This window comes from Xiphias gladius, chromosome 20, assembly GCF_016859285.1.
Source record: "Xiphias gladius isolate SHS-SW01 ecotype Sanya breed wild chromosome 20, ASM1685928v1, whole genome shotgun sequence".
NCBI classification, from domain to species: Eukaryota; Metazoa; Chordata; class Actinopteri; order Istiophoriformes; family Xiphiidae; genus Xiphias; species Xiphias gladius.
The window spans coordinates 14,803,411-14,816,375 of NC_053419.1; the positions used below are offsets into that span (position 1 = coordinate 14,803,411).

The window sequence follows — 12,965 nt, forward strand, 5'->3', positions numbered from 1 at the left end:
TTTAAGTGCAACTTGAGCTGCGACCCTGAACTTGGCCTTAGACCCATCTTATGTGTTCAGTGGCGTAAAAGACACCATCTCCTTTGATAGCTGTTTATTCAGGTCAGAAAGAGAGAGGGAGACCGACAGCGAGAGAGAGAGAGACAGAGAGATAGAAAGAAAGATAGAGAGAGAGAGAGAGACAGAGAGAGAGAGAGCGAGAGAGAGAGAGAAAGAGAGAGAGAGAGAGAGAGAGATCCCACACTACCAACCACTGGCTTGGCCTCGTCTGGCTCCTAGACAAGCTTTTCAAACTCTTCTTTCACTCGTCTCCCTAAGACATGCTTTCTTCTCTCCCTTTCTTCTCTCCCTCTAATCCGTCCTTCTGCCTATTTAGAGGTGAACAGCGCAGCGTGAAAGAGAGAGAAAGTGTTTTTTGTGTGCTTGACGGGTAACCCTCGCCCTTTTGAAAAGGCAAACAGGGAGAAGCTGCCATTACTACTGGCATGAAGGGATCTTAAGACAACGGCCTTTTCTGCCACTTTATTAGCATTGTAGAGACTAGTGCAGCATTGCTCGTCGTTCATCGATGTTTCATTCCATGAGCCAGACATCCAAATGATAAAAGGAGAGGAGGCAAGCTCGGAATTAATGGGGTTGCTAGGGGTTAGACTGGCCACTGTTTTAGCTGTAATTTAACAAGCTTTTTGCTGCACTGCTGCTGAGGTGTTGTTGTTATTTTTTTTGCAGATTGCCCCCTCTTTCCCAGGCATATGGACATTGAAAACAAAAATAAAAGTAATGTTTGGATAACTGGAGGAGGAGGGAAGATTGTAAGAGTTCACAGACCTGTGAATTTCCGTACCGTGTGGTTAGAGGGCTGAAAGGGAGCAGCTGAAAGGAAAAGCAGAGGAAATATGGAAGTTGAAAACATAACAAACAAGCATAATGTCTGGACGGCGACTGGGGAGTGTGGGAGCTAAGGTGGAAAGAGTCTGATGAGGTGTGAAGTCTGATTGATATGTGTGTGTGTGTGTGTGTGTGAGTAAAGTATGTGCCCCAAACAATGCTGCTATCCTTTGCTTTTGTTGGGAAATGTGGTCATTTAAAGTTGTTAGTCCCAAAAGTTGAAAGCAATTGGAAAACATTCCCATTTACAGTGTAAAACTGGTCTGAAGATTAAGGCTACTTTTTATGGATTTCATACTCCTGCTTGCCCAACCATTCCTATTTAAAATCCTGCCTTTCTCTATCTAATTCATACACGTCTCACTATTGCCACCTACATTAGTCACCACAGCGTATATTTGCACAAGACTGAGAGCTATAGCACCTCTCACAAACTCATAATGTGGACTCAGGAAGCAAACTGGCCTTATCGGGGGCAGGCACACAAAGCTGTCCTGGCTGTGTGGTGGCGAGGTATGCATAAGTGCATGTGTTCACGCGCATGTGTGTGTATGTGTGTGGAGGGGGGTGGCGGTGGGAGGCACTTCCTCCTATTCTTCTGCTGTTGAAGAGTTCCCATGAGTGCCCCAGCCAGGAGCTACAGTGTGGCCTGAGCAGGCCAAGCCCGCGCCAGTCTCGCCTACATGACGCCGCCACACACTCTCACACAGCTGATCTCAGGCGCTACTCCAACTGCTGTGGTTCAGGCCACAAAGCAAGAAGCTGGACATTGTCTTACGGGATAGAGCAAATGCAAGAAGAGAGGAGAACATTAAAAAAATCAAAACGGAGAGAGAAAGGAAAGATTGAACTGAAGTTTCAAAAGAATCAAGAGGAAGACAGGAAGCTGTGGATAAAATGATGGGTACAGACTCATAAAAACTTGCACACAGGAATATGCCTTGATGACTGGAGTTGTTACTAACAAGCCTTGAATGGACAAGAGTGCGGCTGGAGGTCAATCGCAGAGTGTTGCTACCAAGAAAATTGAATCTAGACTCATTTGAGGCAAGCTGACGCAGACTGACAGCCAGTTTGGCTGAAAAAAGTCTCCAAGGACCATTTTCGTTCTACTTGACAGATTCCTGTTTTCCAACAGAGTGTTATCTACAGCCGTCCTAGCTGGACTGCACTAGACACTACAAGACTTAAGCAACTCCAGCCACTCTTTTGCCAGCTGTCACTGTTGAGATGATCCATAACACCCTGAAGTCCACCCAGCCGTCGGAGCACAGCGCAAGGAGAACACAGTCAGCCGCGCAAAGGAAGCTGTGGAGATATTCGGGCTGCAGAGGGGCTGGCCAGGTGGAAAATCACCGTCGCAGTGTGTGTGTGCTGGCTGCGGACTTGAACACTGGAGAAGGAGAAGGAGGAGGAGGAAGAGGAGCAAGTGGAGGTGTGATCCACACTATCCACGGGCTGTGCCACCTGTGCATCGGATGTAGGCTGCCACAGGTGTGTCTGTTACAGAGAAAAAGGCGAGAGAAGGGGGGAGGAGGGAAAAAGTGCATTGAGGGTACAGTATCAGCCAGTGATTGTGAGAGAGACTGGGAGAATGAATGAAAGGTTTTGTAAGTTACATCTCTCATCACTGCTTTCTTATTTAATTAGCAGGAGATAAATTATATTCCATAATTAAAAAAAAAATGCAAAATAGCAAATGCTGTATATTAAAAAATTGAAGTGATAATATCTTTGTTTGCATACTGTTGGATATTAATATTTTGCCATTACCGTGCAGAAGAAAATGTACTTTAAACTGCATATCCAACACATCCGGAAAGGAATAATTGCCTGTAAGCGAATGCAGGAGGCTTAGAAGATGTGTGTTTCTTTAGAAGGCAAAAGCAGCTCACTGCCCTGTACATTATTTATCCATCACGTAGTGAGAGAAGGATCTGAAGGAGGGAGAGAGCAGTAGTGGGTGAAAGAAGACAAATATTTGCGATGATATAAATCGATGCCACTTTCCTTTCATAAGCCACTTTGTGCACATCTGCATTGCACATTCAAAGGAAATCAGAGATATACAATTTAATTGATTGGAGTTGGAACAGAATATAAAAATACAATTTGAACATATAGAAGAGACTAAAAATTGAATACTGCAATCGCAGCGAATCACTGAGAACAATTGTAAGACAAGGCTTACATGACAAAAATACAGCATGGCAATTTAGTCGCGTGTGTGTGAGGGTGTGGGTGTGTGTGTGTGTGTGTGTGTGTGTGTGTGTGTGTGTGTGTGTGTGTGTGTGTGTGTGTGTGAGATTGGTGTGCTTTCCTAGTCACTGACTAGGAACATACTGACCCAGATAACATTGTCTAACCAAATACACGTGTTGTGTGCAGTTGGTAGATTTTATTTAGTTTAGTTATGTGTACCTGTTGGCAGTTAATGTTACAATCCTTCTGCACTATTGGAATGCAGGAAAGACATGTACTGTAATCATCAGGAGGAGACTGCCAGGGGTTTTGCTCCGGGCTTCGTGCAGTCATGTCTGACAGGAGGGTGGAGCACTGAGGCATGAATGTAAAATGGGAAAAGCTCTGCCACACATGCATGAACTCACACTGTACACACAAGCGTTTTTTCCAACTGGGTATGTCTAAATTCATTGCAAGAGAGTTAAAATCTTATGATTTAGTCTAGTCAGCTCTTCCCCAGTCCCTTTGATTGAATTATTAATTCATCAACAAGGCCCTGCTCATACAATTTAAATATTTAATGCATCCTTAGAACTTTTCCCGTTCGTTTATCTTCATTCATTTTCAGAAATATGTATTAATGCCGTGAAGAAAAGAATCACTTAAAGAACATTCATACTAATTTATTTTATTATTCTAGTGCCCTCTTTTTTGTTCTAGTTTGACAATAATCCCTCTGCTTTCATTTAAAAGTGGAAAAGAGGGTGCGGGGCTACTTCTCTTTGGCAGACCAGAGGGAGCCCAAGTGGTTGGGCTCCACAATGAAATACAAATTGAAATAACACTGTAAAGGCTCTTGGAGTTTGGATGAAACAGTCCAAAGTAGGCACCTCTGAGAGTTCCCTTGAAACAGACGCAATGTCTGAAACAGCTTTTGATAAAAAGACACACACACACAGATAGATGGATGGATAGATAGATAGAGCTAGATTTCTTTCACATACGAAATTTCAAGCTGATCCTTCACAATCAGGTCTATGACCCTGTTTGTTGTTTGCCTTCCTTAATTCCAGTAAAATGTTTTTTTTCATACCATCTGTTCCACTATTTGTCTTTGTCATCTGCCCGGTCACCATCGTTTTTCAAAGTCCCACCATCCTCTTTTACCAGTTTTGAATCTACCTTTCATTTGTTTTATCCCTGTTTATAATTTTTTCATCTTTCTCCTACAATCACTTTCTCGGTTACTGTATACATCATTACCTTCTGTCTGTTTTTTTAACGGTTTATCTCCATTTTTGTCACACAGCCAGACTCAAGGATTAGTATATACCCGTCTATCTTCATATAAAAATATCCACATGGAGCAGGGCAACAGTTTTAGCAAATATAATACTTTCTGTACTTTTTTGTCACGGTCGTGAATGAAGATGAGGAGTCATATGTGCACCCATGTATGTGTATTTATGTGTCAGTGTGTCTTCAGCCTAATAGGAAGAAGGTCAAATGTCACATCATAAAGGTTGCACTGACATTATGTGTATCCTTTCCAGTTATATAAATTGGCTCCTGTAGCCTGGGTTTTGAATGGAAATGTCTGTATTGCTTGCAACAACTCAGCAAGAATTATGAAGACAGCATCACATCGACTTTATCTCATGAGGGGGTTAAGTTTCGGACACATCAAAGAGGGTACATGTGTACAAAAACGGATGACAATCCTAATTTCTTTTGCATGCCAGATAGCAACGTCAGCTGCCGTTCTCTGTGGCATGACAATTATTTTTTCAGGAAGGTTAGTTTGGAGTTTTCAAGGGACCTAAGGGTAGAGAAATATGGTAAAAGAATTGTTGCACCAAACAGTGTGACACAGGGCACATAAACTCAGTGGACTATAAGAAACCACAATCATACCTGACATTTTAGGGTCATCATGAGCTTCAGGCTGCTGAATAATCACTGTATTTCTCCAAGTCGCTGCATCGTGCTCATGGGTAGACTTTGTAATTTAGCAGCATATACTTGTAGTTTTCCTCTGCTGTATAAAAAAAAGAGAGATGGGAGGGATGTCTGTGTGTTTTGGGCCGCTTGTTGTCAGCAGATAAGATTGGAAAGTGAGATGTTTTGGATGGAACTTTGTTGACTTTGGCTCAGACTTTCGGGCACAGGTACTGAATGACAATGTGGGGTCAAAGAGAAAGAGAGACAATAGGCCATCAGCACTGTCTGTGTATGTACTCTGTGTGTGTGGCTCTGGTACATTTGAGCAGACGAACACCGTGTCTTTGTGTTGTATTTTAAAATAATGTGTCATAATGTTGAGATTTGGCAAACTTTTTACATAGCTGATTGGATTTGATGGGTTGATTCCAGTAAAAATTGTCCAATTTTGTCAATGTGCACCCTTAAATTTGTTTAAAAAAAAATACAGAATAGGATTAAAACACTAGGAATATAGGGCACAAAAAATAATCTGACGTTATTTGGACAGATACCGTACTTTACAATCCTTACTCTCTTGTGGGGAGCTGCTTACTTTTGTATTAAAAACATATTCTTTATATTACATACATGTTACTTGCTGTATGCCATTGTGCTGTTTTGTCCTTGTAAAGAAGTCAGTGGGAGTGACCTAGAAAATAAATGTTTAAAAATCTAGATTTACTCTTCACAGTTCGTATCAGTTATACTTTAAGAGGTAGCTGTATACTGTAGAACTTGTCGTTGAATACACATATATATTGCTTTTGTATTGGTCTATAATAATAATGATTGTGTCCACGACAGAAACCTTTCGATACTGTTGAAAGAGACTTTGTTTGTATAAAACATAGGTAATCAACTTTTGGTAGATTCAGTCTATGAAATTCTTCCCCAACTACTTGACAAAGAATGTCTTTTTTTTCCATCTATTGGAGTTATTTTTCCCATTAATTCAGCTAATTGGGTTCATCGAGAAACTGCTGCCAAGACAGTTTTAATAGGAACTAGAGGCAGAAATCAAAGAGAGAATGAGGTCTTTCTCCCTATCATAAAATAACTGTGTGTGTGTGTGTGTGTGTGTCTGTGTGTGTCTGTGTGTGTGTGTGTGTTCTGTAGGTGACCATCCTTCGAGGAAAGGATGGATATGGCTTCACCATCTGCTCGGATTCCCCCGTGAGGGTACAGGCTGTTGATCCAGGCAAGTTTTCTAGATAGAGGTTGTTCTTTTAATTTTGAGGTCTTTATTGCTCTGCACTGTTTTTGAAACCCAACTGCTTGAAAAGGGAACAGTCTTACTTTGATTTTTAATTAGCGCTACTCATTAAAGCTCCTCATTCCACTACCAATACCCAAAATCATACATTTATAAATTTAAAAGTAGCCAGAAAAAAAATTACTTTACCAAAGTAGATATGACTTTAATGCTGTCCGGCTATCAGTGATGTTTTTCATTCTCACTCACAGGACTTCCAACAATTGATTTTTAGTTTTAATAATATTTATATATAATAAAGATTATATAATAACATTTATTTTACGGTGAAAGTGTCTTTAGTTTCACATTGATTGACCTGAGTTAGAAATCTCATACATGCACCCTGTACACCGTGGAAGTTTAATGTGCTGGTGATTTGTTCTTTAACTCCACTGGTTGTAGCTGTGAGAGTTACCGTTAGGATTGGCTCAGTCAGCAGGGTGTTGCAGTTAATAAGGAGCCCGTCTGTCAAATGGGGAACTTGGAGTCAAGCTCCCATGTTGGCAGGTGTTCACCCTGCAGCCACATGTCTGAACAAGATGCTGAATCTTGAGCCGATAACATCGTTACTGTCCTTGTGGAGAGATGACAGGGATTCAAAACAGCATTTCCGTCACAACACAACAGAGTACCTTATCTCTATAAGATTATTATTTTATTGTTTTATCTGTACAGTGATTTGCCATCGTGTACCTCCAAGACTGAAGGAAGCTTAATACATAAAGGAACTATAGCCTAGAAAAACATTAATGGTGCTTGGGAGTATGTACTGATTTGAACTTTTTCTGTCTCTTCACACCGGCAGGGGGTCCAGCAGATCAGGCAGGTCTACAACAGTTGGACACTCTCCTGCAGCTAAATGGTCAGCCAGTAGAGCAGTGGAAATGTGTGGACTTAGCCCATGCTATCAGGTAATGACCCAAACAAACCAGAGGATTATCGGACAGTTAACACTAAATTGTCGGAGAATCCTATTCAGTCCTATTCAGGACTCAGAACTAATGATTTGTAATGATTATCTAATAGACTGACAGCCAAGACCTACAGAGTATAAAGATCATTAATTTTAGAAGTAGAGATTGGAAGTAGGCAATAAGAATTAATTTTACAGTAAAGTGAGGTGGGAATTGTATGTTGTGATGTCAGTGATTTATCCGGAGTCGACGACATAATCTCAGCTATACTGTTAAGTGTTTGATACCTTGTTCTTTTTTCATTGAGTTAATACATGATATGTTATTTCAGGGTTGCTACTCACCTAAATGCTTTGATTCTATTTAAAACAATTTTCGTGCAATTTACATCATGCATTAGTCATACAATCTCACAAAATATATACACATCTTATCCACTCCTCCTGATTTTGTTGATCATTATCATTCTTTCTGTTTGCAGAAACAGTGCCAATGAAATCACAGTGGTGGTGTGGCGGACTGGTCCCTCAGCTAAACCTAATTTTGAGGGCCTCATTCACCGGCCCTCCTACAAACCCTCCACCTCAAACTACGATGCCCCCTCACCTCCTACCCGTAGGCGTGTACCAGATGTTGGCACCAGCAAAACCCCCCCAGCTGTGCCGCCTCTCCCAGCCCACCACCGTGCCACTGCCACCCGCAGGCTGCTAGTAAATGGCTCTGAAGCTGGAAACAGCAGTGGCGTAGGCGTGGGAAACATGGCGTGGGGGGCCCAGGGAGGTTCAGCTGAGGAGCTGGATGGGAAACCGCGACTCCTCCATCACCCACACACTGCCACACTGAAGGGTACCAGGGTGAAGGCATCCAACGGGGACAACTACATCATCCTGGCGCCCATCAATCCTGGAAGCCAGGTACCGCAGACTGGTGGTGGGCTGCACCTTCATCATCTTCTTCGTCCTCCTCATCCTCACCACGGTCATATGGTGGCTCATCCTAGATATGTCTCCTTACCTTACATCCCTGGTGCTGATAGATAGAAGGACTGTACATATAGTATGTCTGGGCTTTTTGGGTTACTGCTGTCACACTGATTTGTGCTTTACGACATGTTTTGAACATACTACATATAGTTCAGTCGTGTAGCTTTGAGCCTTAGACAAGGAAGCAATTCGAGACGATAAAATATAAAATTCAGTTGTTGATTATACATTGTATGTCTGTACTATGTGAAGCTTTGGCAGTTAAACACGGTTCATGTGAGGAAAACAATGCATATGTATCTGACATCATTTATCTTACAGGTGTCCTATAGTAAGTCATCTGTGTGCCATGGATTATACATCAGTGTTTCAAAAACAAATAGTTCTGGCATTTAAAAAGGAGAAAAAAATGCAACAAAATTATTACTTTAATATGTACATTCACATACAGAATTCCAAGACTGGTCCATTGCATAATATGCAGTTTTACATTAAGTATAACATGTATGTACATGCACAATATGACATGTACATGACGTTTTATATAGCATGTACTTATGGTTGCATCTCGTGACATCATGTAAATGAGGTAAAAGCTTTCATCATAAAAACAAAATAAAGCAAAGTCATTAAATCAAAAAGACTGAACTGAATTCCTCAGCTATCAACGCTGTAACAATACGATACTAACCTATTAACCACCTCAGGCTAACAAAGATGTTGAACCAAAAGATCCAGGATGTGTTTGAGTCAGTCTCCTTGCAGCAGTGCCCTCTGTTTGTTATTGATTGCAACCTCAGTGCAGCCTACAGTGTCTAAATAGTTGCTCCAGACTTCCAAAACATTTCTAACTAACTAAATCCTTTTTATCTGTCACAGGTCGAGTTGATAGTTAAGCTAACTTGTTTTATTTCCATATCTCTTCCTCCATGTTTGATTTCTACTGAGTTTATCTGTGACTTGAAGCTGTGTGTGTGTTATGTGTCTGTGTGTGCCTTATGCAGTGTCTGTCTTCATTTGTAAATGTTTGCCAGGTTCTGGTTCAGTTAAAGAACATTGTATTGCATGGCAAAAGACATTGTGTTGTGGACAGTCTGAAACACAAGATCAGATTGATTTTAGAAGGAAGAGCAGGAGTAGATTCAGAGAAATGACAGAAAATGTTTCAAAAGAAAAAGTGTAGGTCAGTTGGGAGGCCCAAGGAAGTAGATTAGAGGTACATGCCAACATAGTGAACAAACATTTCCTTTCAAACAGCCACCACTTTTATCCCACACAAATAAAGACAGGGATTTGTTACGATTTTGTGGTGGCCATCGCAGGCTAAATATATTGAAAGCCCCGTGGAAATGGGTCATGTTGGTGAGATATCACACTGACACAATGCTCTAGTTCACAAAGAGCTTTGAAAGCACACACTGCCGATAATATTTATCAGATAATATTTATGATAATAAGCCGGCAGAAGAGTGTGCTAATGATATGTTTTAAACATTTTGTGACTTTCCAACTCCTAGTTCACCTCCTGTATTAATCTCAACAACATGTGAGGTGGTGGCAGTTTTTTCTCTCTTTACTCCTTCAGTTGATATTAATTTGTTATGACAGGTAGAAACCCTCAATGCCCCACTGAATCCAGCCTAATTCAAATTGGCTCGGTTGAGTCCTAGAAACTACATTCGATGTCGTGTAAGAAACCGCAGATGATAACGTCCAGCTTGGTCCTTAAGAAATCAGGTCATAGCAGCACTTAAAATGAAAGTGTGGGACACTAATACTACAGAATGAAATATTTAAAAAAAAACCCAAACATTCTGATTTATAGAGAGAAAGTGTGTCATATTCTCTAAAATGACACTTATCCTTTATTATAATATGTCTCATGACAACCCTTGCCTATCCAGATATCTTCTAGATTACATGATCAACATCACATCATAGAAAGTTAAGACCAGAATTATACTTCAATTCTCAATATATTAACAATTTAGTAAAAAAACAATGACATACTGTATCTTATATAATTGCATTTGACTTCATTCCGTTGTAGATGTAGTTTAGATGTCAGTTTAAAATAAGTATTATTAATATTAATATAGTTTCATATTACTTTTCTTTCAGATCTTGAGGCCTGTTTACCAAGACAACCAAGGAACATTAGGTAAGACATGCATGTTATGCTTATACTGTTAATGGCTACAGTGAACTCTGTTGGGTATTTTGGCTGAAAGCTTTTCTTTAAGTTGGCTTTGATGCCTTTATTTTTTGGACGTAGCCCAGTGTTAATTAAATTTTTGACTTCACATTTCAGGTTATTGTTAATTTAATTAATGTGATTAAATTCAATTAACATTTGGCACCCAAAATAACCTCAAATTAAACTGACCTTAGGAATACAATGAATGCAAAATACTTTTGGTGCTCACTGCTTGAATCCTGTCTAAATGATTTACAACATTCAATTATCACTAGTTTTAATAGCACCATGTGGTTGTTTTTTTTTTTTTCCCCTGGAAGCTGTCCAATATAACAGCTTAAAATTTCAAATAAGTATCCTCTGTCTTATCCACCACCTTGGGGCCCTATGAGGCAAACACAAGCCGAGCACAGGATTCCTCTCTCAGAATAGAGTGACCCTGAAAACTCATGTTTCTCAGCAACATTTGCAGCTGTAGCTAACTTGCTGTTAAAGTTAACCCAGTAAGCAATAAGACAGGAAGTAATTGATCAAATCAAGACTCCTGTAACTGGGGACATGAAATTCTGCTCAGTCAATTTTAATTTTATCTGCACTCATATTGGGGACATGTGTTTTTATTAGTTGATTCGTGACCACTTGCACTTTTGGACAATTTTTGCCCCAAATTTGATGCCTGACTAGCTAATCCTCTGTAGCCAGATCTTCATTACACCAAGACGATGAAGGTCTGAAGAAATTTTAAAAAATAGTTTGACATTTTGGGAAATATTTGTATTTGCTTTCTTGCCGATAGTTAGATGAGAAGATTGAGGACATTCTCTTGCTCGAGTTTTTGTACAGATTAAACAAATAATATTATGTGTTAATGTGTTAGTCCTTGAGCTTTGGAGGTGCCGGTAGGCGGATTTTATTGCCTTTGGACATAGCCAGGCTAGCTATTTCCCCCTGTTTGTAGTCTTTATGATAACATAAGCTAACCGTCTCCTGGATCCCTCCATATACTCAGTCCACAGATGCGAGAGCGGTATTGATCTTCTCATCTAACTGATGACTACAAATTGAATTAGCACAATTTTCCAAATGTTGAACTATGTAAGAGCTTGGTGAGCTAAATGAAAGTGATTATTCCATGCTGTAATTACTGACATACCATAAATGGCTCCAGAAATGACAGTATTTATAATCTGTGTCTTTATGCCCACCTGCATCACCTTCTTTTTGTTTCTCAGCTGCCAGGTTATACCCCACACGGCAGGCCTGTGGTCCACAACCGCAGGGTGGTGGTAGGGGTGCTTTTTCTGGAGGTATGAGTAGTGGTGTTGGAGGTGCTGGTGGGGGTCTCTCTAGCCGCACTGGCTTCCTACGACGATCTAACAACTCCAAGACAACAAAGACGTCATCCACCTCCACTAATGCCGGCGTGCCCAACTACCAGCAGCAGAATGCCAACTTTGCCAATTACCAGAACTGCACCATCGTCCGCTCACATACTCCACATGCCAATTATGGATACGTCAAAGTGGCACCCAAGATCCTTATCTTCCCCATCTTTGTTCAGGTAGGCCAATTCTTTGTGAATATATTGTATGTATGCGTGTGCTTTTACGGTTGTGATTGTTTGTGGTTTTAAGATTTGGCACATTCATGATTTGCACAAAGTTTTAGTTATTCATTGTATACATTTTAGGGGGAACAATTGCATTACAATATTTTCATTCCAATCTTGTTGGGATATAGCTCTTAGCCTTTGTACTGAAATGGTTGCTGATACAATTTTACACTTTTCTTCAGATTAAACAGAATATAATATGTTAATTAGTGAGCTTTAGAGGTGCTGGTAGACAGATTTTGTTACCTTTGGACAGAGCAAGGCTAGCTGTTTGCCCCCTTTACATTTTTTATGTTAAGCTAAGCTAATAGGTTGTTGGCTATGGCTTTATATGTAACAGATCATCAGTTATATCAGTCTACTTATCTAACCCTTGGCAAATAAACGTATCTCCCAAAATGCCAAACAATTATTATCAGTCTGTAGTAAAAAGACAGACAGGAGCGAGAGGGGATGACATGCAAATGACTGGCCGGACTTTAACTGCACGTTGTTGTAACAGTGACATGGTATACATCTGAGTCTGCTAGGTCACCATAAAGCTCTGAAAATCAGTCTTCTGTGATCAAAAAGGGAAATCCATACAAAAATAGTGTAATAGATGGTATTCTAGACATGATGGATTTCCCCAGCACATTTTGGTCAAAAGAAAGTAGACATTTGAGTTTTTGCATTTTTTATTTTTTTTGGAATTTCTGCCTTTAGGCTACAGCCTAAAGATCTACAGCTTTGGCTGTGAAGACAGACAGGAAAATATGGAGAGACAGAGAGCGCTAAAGTCAACCTAGGAGGTCTGTGTTATAAACAGAGTAACAAGAATTTTTATCTTCTTGACTTATCTTTTATATCCAGTACAAGAAGAGAAGGAACTATATCAATCCAATTAATGGGCTTAATTGGGCTTTCATTGGTGTTGTATATTATCTGCTCAATTTGAATATCCAAAAGT

At 40.2% G+C, this 12,965-nt stretch overlaps 1 protein-coding gene across 7 annotated transcripts in view; it reads left to right on the forward strand.

Moving 5' to 3' along the window:
* Positions 1 to 12,965, forward strand: part of rgs3a (regulator of G protein signaling 3a) — a 153,620-nt gene that overhangs the window by 47,035 nt on the left and 93,620 nt on the right. For 6 of the 7 annotated variants that reach the window (XM_040156786.1, XM_040156793.1, XM_040156791.1 and 3 more), the window contains 5 exons: positions 6,172 to 6,253; positions 7,116 to 7,221; positions 7,706 to 8,138; positions 10,329 to 10,368; positions 11,637 to 11,965. In XM_040156786.1, the coding sequence (XP_040012720.1) occupies positions 6,172 to 6,253; positions 7,116 to 7,221; positions 7,706 to 8,138; positions 10,329 to 10,368; positions 11,637 to 11,965 (990 nt within the window). Of the gene's footprint in view, positions 1 to 1,537; positions 2,383 to 6,171; positions 6,254 to 7,115; positions 7,222 to 7,705; positions 8,139 to 10,328; positions 10,369 to 11,636; positions 11,966 to 12,965 lie in introns of those variants that run through there. The other variant, XM_040156790.1, reaches the window with a different exon arrangement.